The sequence below is a fragment of the Syngnathoides biaculeatus genome, chromosome 9 (genome assembly GCF_019802595.1).
Source record: "Syngnathoides biaculeatus isolate LvHL_M chromosome 9, ASM1980259v1, whole genome shotgun sequence".
NCBI classification, from domain to species: domain Eukaryota; kingdom Metazoa; phylum Chordata; class Actinopteri; order Syngnathiformes; family Syngnathidae; genus Syngnathoides; species Syngnathoides biaculeatus.
In genome coordinates this window covers 18,429,264-18,440,687 of record NC_084648.1, presented here as the reverse complement: position 1 = coordinate 18,440,687, position 11,424 = coordinate 18,429,264, and the positions used below count along the sequence as shown (strand labels likewise).

The following is an 11,424-nucleotide window of genomic DNA, read 5'->3' as shown; positions in this document are numbered from 1 at the left end:
GCACAACAAAGACAATAATAAAAGGTTCCTGGGTTGGATCAGTTCAAGTGTTCGATAAAGTATTTTGTGGACCTTCACACTTGGCCGGTAGCCAGCCAGTACACAGACCCAAATATTACACAGTAGAAAAAAAATGGCCGTTTTCATATGTCACCTTTGAATCAAATGTGTGCAACCAAAAATGCAATTTACTACATACAGCCCTCAACAACGCTTTATCAGAAAAATAAATAAGATCTTACTTTGTTCTGAAAAGGCCAAAAACAACCACCAAAAGCATATCGTATATAAATAACAGTTTCTGCATGGTTTCGTCTGTATGTCAAAGGATAAAAATGGGGGGAAAAAAATGCTAATTGGTGTTGGTTTGTATGTTTCAGGTTGAGCAGCGGGTGAAAAAACAGTTCCAAAGTCTGCAGGTTTTTGCGTGTGTTGGCGGATCAGCGGCTAAGCGGAGGATTCTGTGAGGAGCTCGTAAAAAGCCACAGCCTGCAGCAGAGCGTCACAGAGCTCCTCTCCCCCGCCTCTTTTGACGCTCATCTGAAACCAGTTCCTGTACTTGACCACCAGCTCGGGCGGGAAGTTTATCCGCGGCATCTTCTTTGTCACCGACTCGGTCATCAGCCGTTGGACCGTCTCCGCCCCGCTGGTCCGCGACTCGCCCACCATGAGCCCGAAATGGCGTCCCACGGCGGTCCGCATCATGTTCAGGACCCTGCGGGGAGCCGGGGTGTGAGGTTCGGAGTCAGCGCTGCCACAAAGCCAACCTCGACGGCAAAGTGCCAAACCTGGGAGGAATGTTGGTGTTCTGCGGGAAGTTTCGGGGCTCCAGGAGCGCAAACAACATGGCCTCCACCGTCCTCATGTGCGCCATGATCGGGAACAGAGCTGTGTTCTGGACCGAGATGGACGGCTTCTCAATGATGTAGAAGTCAGCCGAAGGTAGGAGGGACACCACTGCTGACACCTGACGATCACAAAAAAACATCGTTTCCACACCACGAGCAAGGTCACAAGTCCGATTAGAACCAGACTCACATCATTTAAGTAGGCGGACGCCATGTAGGTGCCCTTCATGAAGTTTGGACAGTCCAAGTGCTGCCAGTCCATGACGGTCATCCCTCTGCCCACGTGTGCCCATGCTATCCGGTTCGTGCCGCACACCAGCGAAACGATGGAATTGGCGTCCTAGACCAAGACAGAGAGGGAGTTGTGCAAAAACTTTGAAATGTGTGAGGATGTGGTTTTACCTCCAGCCAGGACTTGTCCACCTCGGGCCTGATGAACTTGGCCAACTGGATGCGCACTTTCTTCTCCTTCTTCACCGGGTTGAGGATGGACTCGAACACCACGACGGCGCTCTTGTGCTTGAGCAGCGGCACGTTCACCACGCTCTCCAGTGTCTTAAAGGGTCCGTGTTTGCTCCGGTAGTCCACGATGTTGACGGATTTACGCCCCCGGAGGAGCTTGACGCACGCCAGCTCGGTGACCGAGGCGTTGTTGAGGAGACTCAGGATGGCGTGGCGCTGCTCTGAGGTGTAGCACGCGTCGAGGGGAGCGGCACGGTCATCGGTGACGTCCTCTTCGCAGGGCGCAGAGATGCTGGAGTTCAGGCTCTCGATTCCGGCGACCGGGATTCTGCTTCTCCAGCAGCACGTGCACTGGAGGTAGCCCAGCTCCATGTCGGGAAAGGTGCGCAGCTGAGGGCGGCGGAACACGCCTGGGTGAGCAGCATACTGACCTGCACCAGTCAAACAAATATGCTGTCTTATCAGTTTTAGCAAGTAAAGAGTTACAAAATACGCAAGTAGATCTTGTACTTATCAGAATTTGAGCTGCATGATGGAAAATTAAGTAGGGAGCATTAAAAACGGAGGAACAAATGAGGAGATGCAAGATATTGCTCGTTCGTACCCCTATTTAAAGAGAATTGTTTGACAATGTCGGCTTCAGTCATGACAGATGCTGGCTTTCAAAAATCTTCATCTAATCTAGAAAAAACAGGAGCGGTGTATTTTTAGTTATCATTAGCTATTTTAGCATTTTAATGTATTTTATTTTAGCCAGCACACAACATAACTTTTTGACGGCATGAACGCCTGAGCCACCACTTTCTCTGTATGTATAGACAGTGAGTTATTTTGCCACCATTCGTACCCATAAATTCCGAATTTTAATTTACATCAGATCGTTTTAGAAGTGCACAATGAGGAAAGGTAAAAATCGTGAAAGTTTTGCACGCAATGTGAATTAAGTTTGTGAACTAAACAGCCTAATATCCATGTCGTTCAGTCAGGCAACTAATAATGGGGGGAAAAAAAATGTAACACTACTTACGATTATGTGCAACAGATGATAAAAGTCGCCTGGCAACCCACATGTTCACCAGTAAAATCCTTTTATCGTGTTAGTTACAGTTGAATTGAGACATCGCACAAGGATAGTTGGCATTTAGTTGTTGTCCGACGCTTTAGAAATGTCCGGCTTAAACAACCACATTACAAAAATTCCGGAGGTTTTTGGTTTTCCTCTTCCAATACTGCCCTCTAAAACGGTTTTTCTTCTTCTTCTTTTTGTTGGAATGAAGTTTACTAAATGTTACATTTTCTAATCATACATACATGAAATAGCTATGAAAAAAAGTTAATAAATTTGCTACGAAAAATAAAAATAATAAACACAAAGACCCTACTCTTCACTAAAATAAATTAATCCCCACTAAAATTAGTAAATTAAAAAATATAGTTTAAAAAAAAGGGGGAAAAAAAGCTCCAAGCAATATTTGTCCTCCCATAAGAAGTTTAATTTTATTTTTGTTTCCTGACAGAACACCAAAAACGATTTTAAAATGTAGTTTTATGTTCCATACGTTAAGGTGACCCAAATTAGAATTTTAACTCATTCACTGCAATTAACCGTTATATATGTCAAATTAGCATTTTAACTGGGAAGACTGCCAATAATATCAAGGAAAAGAGCACATGATTTCCGTTGAGACTTTTTAACAAAACAACAGTGACACATACCAAGTTAAAAAAATGAACAATCCTCGTAGTAAAAAAAAAAAAAAAGTAGAAAAAAACACAATGGCCTAAAGGAGCATCCATCAAATATCTATTTTGATACTGTATATAGGTTACTTTGGATTTCTTTAGTATATGCAGTTTTAAATTTCTTTTAAAACTGTGTTACTTTTACATGATTTGATAACTTCACCGCCAGACAGATGTGACACAAAACACAAAATGAGTGACATTTAACCAATGAAAATTAAATGCTACTTTTGAATTGTGCCTCAACAGAATTTGTTTTTTTATGGTATGGTTTTCAGTGATAGCTCACAAAGGTGATCTAGTATGGAAGTAAATATGTGCCACCGGGATTTGAATTTGAAATGCCACAGAAAACGGAATTTGAATTTGAAATGTGATCACATTTTCAGTGTATTTCAGTGTAACTTTTCATTGTTAACAGTTCAACTGGCTACAATTCGCTGTCTGGAATTCAACCGGCTAGATTTAGGGTTAGCATGTGACGTCACGTGACTAAAAAAATCGTAACTGGATTGGCTGGGTGTTGGGTTCTGACTTGAAGTAACCCTGCCTTCTTAACACTGAATTTGGCCAGTTGAATTCCAGACAGCCATTTTCTTTGCCACATATCCTCACAAGTGTCGCAGGGCGTGCTGGAGCCTATCCCAGCTGTCAACGGGCGGGAGGCGGCGTACACCCTGAACTGGTTGCCAGCCAATCGCAGACTTTATGTAAGTCGGTGATACCTCAGAAAGGTGATCACGGCCCGGTGGCCTCGCTCACTTCCTTTCTCTATTTCTGGAGCTCGCCGTTTTGTGCGCAGAACAATAAACGTCGTGACGCTGCGCGGCAAAGAGGAAGCTCTCGGTGCGCTGACGAGAAAATACGTCATTTGGCCTGCTCAGTCTGCTTCGTGACTCCGTGGGACGGAGGCAGCGCAGCCTTCGTTTATGGCCGTCCTGGAGAGAAACAACAAAATCCTGCTGGATTTGAGGCGGCAGCCTTGGAACAGCACGTGTGCCGACTGTGGCGCCCCTGGTGAGTTATCGTTTGTACGAATCAGTGGTGGGGGAGCATTTTAAGATCATTAAAGTTGTGAAAAAATATTCATCAATTTAGACAGATGTACACTTGTGCTACTAAATCTACAAATCTCCCTTGATTTATATTGAATACGGAGTATTTATCCATTGTCCATAAGACTTGTCCTGAATTCAGTTAACTATGAATGAAGAAATTCCAGCATGGGAATATTCTCAAATAATAGTGTCAAAAATGTTTAGCTTTTTCTTTGTGATGATTTATTGACATTGTAAATGTGAGGACAATTCCATTTAGGGTTTTGGACTGTAAATTGTTGCAAAATTGTGTTTACTTATCGTCAGCCAAATGATTTTGGCAATTCAGCCAATCATTTGAAAGCTTCATGGTATTTATTTATACATTTATTTATTTTGTGTATATTTTTTAACATAATGTTTACTTTAGGAATAGAATAGCATTAAGGGATGTCTGTATGATTTGTGATCTGCAATTCAGGCGGCACGATGGAGTAAATGTAAAGGGTTGGCCTCGCCGTTCTGAGGAATGGGGTTCAAATCCCGGTCCCACCTGCGAGGGGTGTGCATGTTCTCCACCGTGCCCGCGTGGCTTTTCTTCGGGAACTCCGTTTTCCTCCCCCATCCCAAAAACACCCGTTAGTTGGCCACTCTAAATTGCCAGTCGGTGTGATTGTGAGTGCGACTGTTGTCTGTCTCCATGTGCCCTGCGATTGGCCGGCGACCAGTTCAGGGTGTATCACGCCTCCTGCCCATTGACAGCTGGGATTGGCTCCTGCACTCCTGCGACCCTCGTGAGGATAGGCGGCTCAGAAAATTGTTAGCCGGATGTGCAATTCGCCCGATTTGCAGGCAAGAAGTGTTCCCACGTCAGTGGCAATATGTACGTGACAAGTACCGTAAAAGTATTTTGGAGGTCACACAAAATACTTCTGTTTTGTGGCTGTCTTCTGAGAAAGGAACTAGAGTAAAATATATTCAGATTAAGCATATTAATGGCCTTGCTAAAAACAAATGATCTAATGGTGACCTCATATCAAACCTCAAAAATCCGGGAAATGATATTTACTGTTTATAGCCCCACTTTGGTCACGCTTTGTATGATCGCAAGAGGAAACGTCGGCTGCCTGCTGGGTGTTCCTCTTACCTCTTATTGTCACCACTGTCAGGGTTTGTAATGTAGTATTCAGTACAACTACGTCCGTGTGGGTCGTTCCTGAGATTTTTACGCTCGCCGTTTGTGATTTGCGATCTCACCTTTTGTCGTTTTGTGGTTGGCTCGCCGACATTGTCTGCCTCTGCAGAGCCCGACTGGGCCTCTTACACGCTCGGAGTGTTTCTGTGCCTCAGCTGCTCCGCGGTGCATCGGGACTTGGCCTCGATCAGCCAAGTCAAGTCCATACATCGGGACCACTGGCAGGACTCCCTTGTAGAGGTATGCGGTACTTTTGTTTTGTTGTTGTTGTTGTTCTTTTCTAAGCATGCACTTAGGCTTAGGTAGTCTAATATAATAAACATGCAGTGTATCTTTAAATAATGGCCTTTGCTTTATTTATAATATTAGTCACATCCTTTTTTTTTTCCCCCTCAGGGAAAGATAACCAAGGAGGAGGAATTTAAAATCTTATTTGTACAAAGTTAGTCTGTGGAATATATTAATATGTAGAGCATTATGTTTATTTTATGCTATATTATTATTATATTATTTTATACATGAAACCAACATTATATTATTAGAATGCAGTGCATTAAAACAAATGTCCGGTATAAGCTATTATCTTGTTAGTCATTTCTTTATTAATTGGGCTTTATGTTCAATATTTATTATGTCCTGCAGTTTGTTACAGCTGCGTTTTTTTTTAAGTGCTCTATCAATAAAATAGATTTGACGATATGTCATTGTTAAGGTATCATTATTTATTGGTGGCTGAGTGTACAAATATATAGTACTATTTTATAATATGCATTTATACAAATAAAAGCCCCCTTTGTGATAAATGTCTAGCCTCAAATGCAACTTATTTCATAGTATTGGTAAATTGTTTCCTTACATTTGTAATAACGATGTAATTATGACATTCTAATACATGTTGAATGACAGATATTTGTAAAATACTAAACAATACATATTATGTTGTTTGATGGATCAAATAAGGAAAATAAAGGATTATGTATGTATATACAGTGTATATATATATTTTTTATTTCATGCATATCTACAATTAAAGATCCTGCCTCTATTAAAAGCATAAACTCTAATAAATTATGTACCGTTGACTAAATAAACACCCATGTACACTATTTGAATAATATGACAAAGCTAATTTCGTTCCATTTTTTTTCCAAGTTCCTCTTATGTTGTTTACATTGACATAATCACTTTTTCCATCCCTCAATTTCTTTTGTTAAGAAAAGCATCAACTTTCCTCCATATGTCCCAAAAGTTGTGCATTGAATATAAAAACAAAATGAACTGTATTTTTATTTTTGTGTGTGCGTGTGTTCAGGCCATGCGTCAGAGAGGCAACTGCGTCGTCCAGGCCACCTTTGAGAAGAGCGTCCCCGCTTTCATCTACCGGCCGCGGCCGACAGACTGCCAGTACGTGACTCAACTCGTCATCGTTAGCGCGGCGGAAAGGAAAAGCGAAGGTTCACCGGCGTCCGACCGCAAACGCCGAAAGAGGACGAGTGCCGCTCTCGACGCAGCGTGACGACGACCAGTCCTCGTTAACACGTTTTGTTTCCGACTGCCAGGGTTCTCAAGGACCAGTGGATCCGCGCTAAGTACGAGAGGAGAGAGTTCACGGGAGAAAAAGGCTACTTTCAACAATCTTATGGTGCAGGTACTGGTTCTTTGCGGCTATTTGTAACATATTTCATGCATTTGCGTAGTCATTGATTACGTGTGTGTGCGTTTTAGACACTATTGAGGCCACACTGTGGAAGAAGTGCAAAAACAGCAAGCAGTTTTTGAAAAGGATCTTCTTCCTGTCCCACAAAGACTTCACGCTCAGATACTTCACCAAAGAGGATGTGGGTACCGATACTGTTCTTGGCAGAATTTAGTTACAAAACTTGGGATATATATATATATATATATAATATCATGTCATTATCCAAGCCGCTTATCCTCACAAGGGTTGCGGGAAAGCTTGAGCCTATCCCAGCTAGCTTCAGACAGAAGGCAGACTGCACCCTGAAAAAAAAAAAAAATTTAATTTTATATACGCTTATTTCTCACAAGGATCACAGTTGGTGGGATTTTACTATATTAAATTTAATCAGATTTTTCATTTAATGTAATTTAATTAGATTTAAAATAAAAATAAATCAGATTTTCATATACACATAATTTATCCGGATTTGCAAGTGAAATTTTAATTCAATTTAAAAGGACATCAAACTTTTATCGAACAAGATGTTCAATTTTAATTTACAAAAATCAGCAATTTTGTATTTTAATTTCTATTGATCCTGCCATTTTATGAACCGCTTATCCTCACGAGGGTTGCGGGAGTGCTGGACCCTATCCCAGCTGTCAAAGGGCAGGATGCGGGGCACCCCCTGAACTGGTTGCCAGCCAATTGCAGGGCACATAGAGACAAACAGCTGCACTCGCAATCACACCGAGGGGCAATTTCGAGTGCCCAATTAATGTCATGGCATGTTTTTGGGATGTGGGAGGAAACCGGAGTGTCCGGAGAAAACCCACGCAGGCACGGGGGGGACATGCAAACTCTACACAGGGAGGGCTGGGATTAAACCTGGGTCCTCAGAACTGTGAGGCCAACGCTTTCCAGCTCCCACACAAAGTTTTACGTTAGCGATGGATCCATATTCTTTCGTTTCAGGGCTGATACCGATTAATAGTAGTCAAGGAAGCCAATAAGTGATATTTGGAGCTCAAAATCATTTGGAGTAAAAAGGAAAATATAGATGGGAAAATTTTAAAAAGTACGAAAATGGCAGATTCTCTTTCCAAACAATGAAGTCTCGTCCTCAAGCTTTAATTTTTTCCGCCTTTCAAGCGCCACCAAGTGTTTTTAATCAAGGTAAAAGTCATATATAATGTTCAGGTATCCGTTGCGTTTGTGTTTTAAAATTTTTCCCAGTTGTTTTTCTGTGCGTTAAAATGTTTTGCTCTTTTTTTGTTTGTTTATTGACTTTTTTTTAAATTTTATGCACACATACCGTACAGTCCGCGTACGACTTCTCTTCCGATGAAACTCCGTTGTCGTTCAAACCAAGTCCAGAGTTCCCAAAGCCGTGATCAGCATGAAGGAGCTCAATGCAGTTTTCCAGCCCGAGAAGCTCGGCCACGTTCACGGCCTGCAAATCTCCTACTTGCGGGAGGCGCGGACCAGGAACATCTTCGTTTACCATGAGAATGGACAGGTGCAAAAATGAAAATTTCTCTCATTGAGTCATATCAAGACTGCTGAGGTTTTTTCTTCAATATCGACAGTTTTGAATATGATTCTCCTTTGCCTCACATCCACACTTGCGCAGGTCATTGTTTCCTTTTTCAACGCGATCCGAGCGACACGCTTGGCTTACCTCCAGAAGAAGCATCCCACCCTTCGACAAAGCGAGGTGAGATAAATACAGTGATTTGATTTGATTTATGATGATTAACATCTGCGACACGCTTGTTGTGTGTTTATCTGCCAAGTTAATACCTCAGATTACGAGACGCTGCCTCATGGAGGGATACATGGAGAAAACTGGACCAACGGTTGGTCGCCGACCAGAAATGTTGGTGATGTTATTTGTTGTCTTTTAGTGGTTTACGGGATTCTGTTTGTGTGTTGGCGACTCGGCGGACGACCGGTTAGTGCGTCTGCCTTACAGTTCTGGTGACCGGGGTTCAAATCCAGGCCCCGCCTGTGTGGAGTTTGCATGTTCATGTGGGTTTTCTCTGGGCACTCCGGTTTCCTCCCGCATCCCCAAAACATGCAACATTAACCCATTCATGGGCAGGGTGGCAATTTTTTTGCCTTATTGAAATAAAAGTCTCCTAACAGGCCACAATGAAAAAAATAACACTTCTTATTCATTTATGGTTATGACAACTTTACTCATTTATAATCTCGTCCCAAAAATCTAACTGCTAACTTTGACCGATGAGTTATCCTCTCCTGATGCCAAATTATAGCTTCAGATTAAAACACTTCAATATTTTGATATACTGACGGATATAATGCGTGAAAATCATGATGTCCCAAAAATGGGACGCTGCCCACGAATGGGTTAATTGGACACTCTAAATTGCTCAAAGGTGCGATCGTGAGTGCGACTGGTTGTCAGACTCCACGTGCCCTGCGATCGGCTGGCGACCAGTTCAGGGTGTACCCCGCCTCCTGCTCCAGCACTCCCGTGACCCTCGTGAGGATAAGCGGCTCGTAAATGGCGGATTGATGTTTGTGTGCTTTGCAGCAGCGGGAGCCATTCAGGAAGAGGTGGTTCACGCTGTGCTTAATAAACAGGAAGCTTCTATACTATAAATCTCCACTGGTAAGGAATGCTAATGCTCTTTTTTAAAATAATTTTAGCACCTTGAATCTTTTGCTAACCAAAACAGCAGCACCAAAGCACTTGAAAGCCTTATCCCATCATTAAAAAAAAGCTAAATAAATAAATTTCAATGGCCTGATACTTTTTTTTTTAATATTCCCAAAAATGCAAATAAAGGTCTCACCTTGAATACATTTCCATCTGCAGTTAAGTAGTAAATAAGTTTTACATTTCTTTCTTCTCCCTTGCTAGGACGCCAGCGAGCTGGGCGCCGTCTTCATCGGCACGGAGAGCCACGGCTACTCGGTGTCGGAGGGCGGCGGGCGCGGCGGCAGAGGAGGCCGCTGGCACCGTGCCGTCACTCTGCAGACGCCCGAGAGGCAGTTCGTGTTCACGTGCGAGCGGGAACAGGAACGGCGGGAGTGGCTCGAGGCCTTCGGGAAAGTCATCGGTCAGCCCATGACGCCGGAGGACTACGCAAGTGAGACCCAAAGACGTGACAACGTGGGCTCGTACCGCAAATCATTTTTGTCCGCTGAAAGGAAGAGAAATGCCATTCATGCGTCCAACAAAATTGTTTGTTTTTTAATAAGTAGAATAGCTCTCCGTGATATTGAACTTTTATAAAAACACACCATCATACAAAAATTAATTAGAATGCAAAGAATAACGTGATTTATTGCTGCAATCCAATTCATTGCGCTACTCCTTCACAGTGACCTCACTGTAAACAAAAATTTAAAAAGGTTGCGAGGTAAGAAACGGGAAAAATAAGAAAAATAACAAACAGCCAAAAAAAAAAACTGGAAATTCCAATAAATAAAATAAAATCTTTGTTTTTGTTTGAGCCAAAGGAGCAGTTGCTATTTCTACTGTTGTTTGTCTTTGCAGATGAAGCCAACTTGAGAAGGCGCAAATGACCTGAAGACGTTTAACACCAAATCGCACCATCATCCATCCAGTTTCTTTGCCGCTTATCCTCACAAGGGTTGCACGGAGTACTGGAGCCTATCCCAGCTGTCAACGGGCAGGAGGCGGGGCACACCCTGAACTGGTCGCCAGCCAATCGCAGGGCACATGGAAACAGACAACAGTGACACTCCACACAGGGAGAGCTGGGATTGAACCAGGGTCCTTAGAACTGTGAGGCCAAGGCTTTCCAGCTGATCCACCAAACTTGCACCATCATTTTATCTGGATTATTAAGGATTGCGACACCTGGCCTATAGAAGCTACACAGTTGGATGTAAAATGTCTTGGTAAACTCACAAACGGTCATTTACGGGTTCAGTGGAGCCAATCAATGGTTTGCATGGACTCTTCCCTGGATGTAAATAGTTGAGTATGTGTGATTTTGGTATCATTATTTGTAGTAGTAGTATTATTATGTTTTTTTTTTCCTGTGTGTGTTAGGCTTGTACTGCAACATCAGTTAAAGGTGCTTTCTTTTCAAAATGATATGGGAGGTGGTGAATATATATTTAAAAAAATTGCCCGATTGATGATGTAAATGAAAATGGTTTTCAGTTTTACTTTCACAAAAAGTACTTTTTCACAAGTTTCTTTCGTTTGTGACGTTTTTATATTCAATCTGCATTTTTTATGTGTTTGACAATTTGGGAAACCATAATGCTGTAGACTAATAAATGTCATAGTACTGTGATCCACGTTGTACGTAGTACAATCAGGGTATGACATAAATCCAAGTCACGGGTGGGCAAACTTGTGTTCAAGTGCCACATTTGTTTTTTTAAACAGACAGGTGGTTTGACTTTTTTTTAAATATAATAAAGAAATGATCATTTACTAATATAAGTAAA

The 11,424-nt window shown here is 42.3% G+C and overlaps 2 protein-coding genes across 4 annotated transcripts; one reads left to right on the top strand and one right to left on the bottom strand.

Moving 5' to 3' along the window:
- On the bottom strand, positions 1-2,523 carry tefm (transcription elongation factor, mitochondrial). The gene is made up of 5 exons (XM_061829121.1): positions 2,338-2,523; positions 1,251-1,741; positions 1,039-1,188; positions 789-967; positions 1-715 (listed from the first exon to the last, which is right to left on the bottom strand). Exons 1-5 carry the CDS (start codon positions 2,378-2,380, stop codon positions 448-450), a joined length of 1,131 nt encoding a protein of 376 aa, XP_061685105.1. The 5' UTR covers positions 2,381-2,523; the 3' UTR covers positions 1-447.
- A 268-nt stretch (positions 2,524-2,791) lies between these two features.
- Positions 2,792-11,381, top strand: LOC133505725 (arf-GAP with dual PH domain-containing protein 2-like). 3 transcript variants are annotated; one of them, XM_061829118.1, is made up of 13 exons: positions 2,792-3,763; positions 3,856-4,070; positions 5,395-5,525; positions 6,598-6,689; positions 6,845-6,933; positions 7,011-7,123; positions 8,339-8,485; positions 8,600-8,683; positions 8,763-8,825; positions 8,926-8,997; positions 9,527-9,604; positions 9,857-10,085; positions 10,496-11,381. In XM_061829118.1, the coding sequence occupies exons 2-13, from the start codon at positions 3,983-3,985 to the stop codon at positions 10,522-10,524; spliced, it is 1,215 nt and encodes a 404-aa protein (XP_061685102.1). In that variant the 5' UTR covers positions 2,792-3,763; positions 3,856-3,982; the 3' UTR covers positions 10,525-11,381. The 3 variants fall into 3 exon arrangements, with proteins under 3 accessions (XP_061685102.1, XP_061685103.1, XP_061685104.1); XM_061829119.1 differs by having other exon boundaries at positions 3,837-4,070; XM_061829120.1 differs by lacking the exon at positions 8,926-8,997.
- Positions 11,382-11,424: the final 43 nt, after the last annotated feature.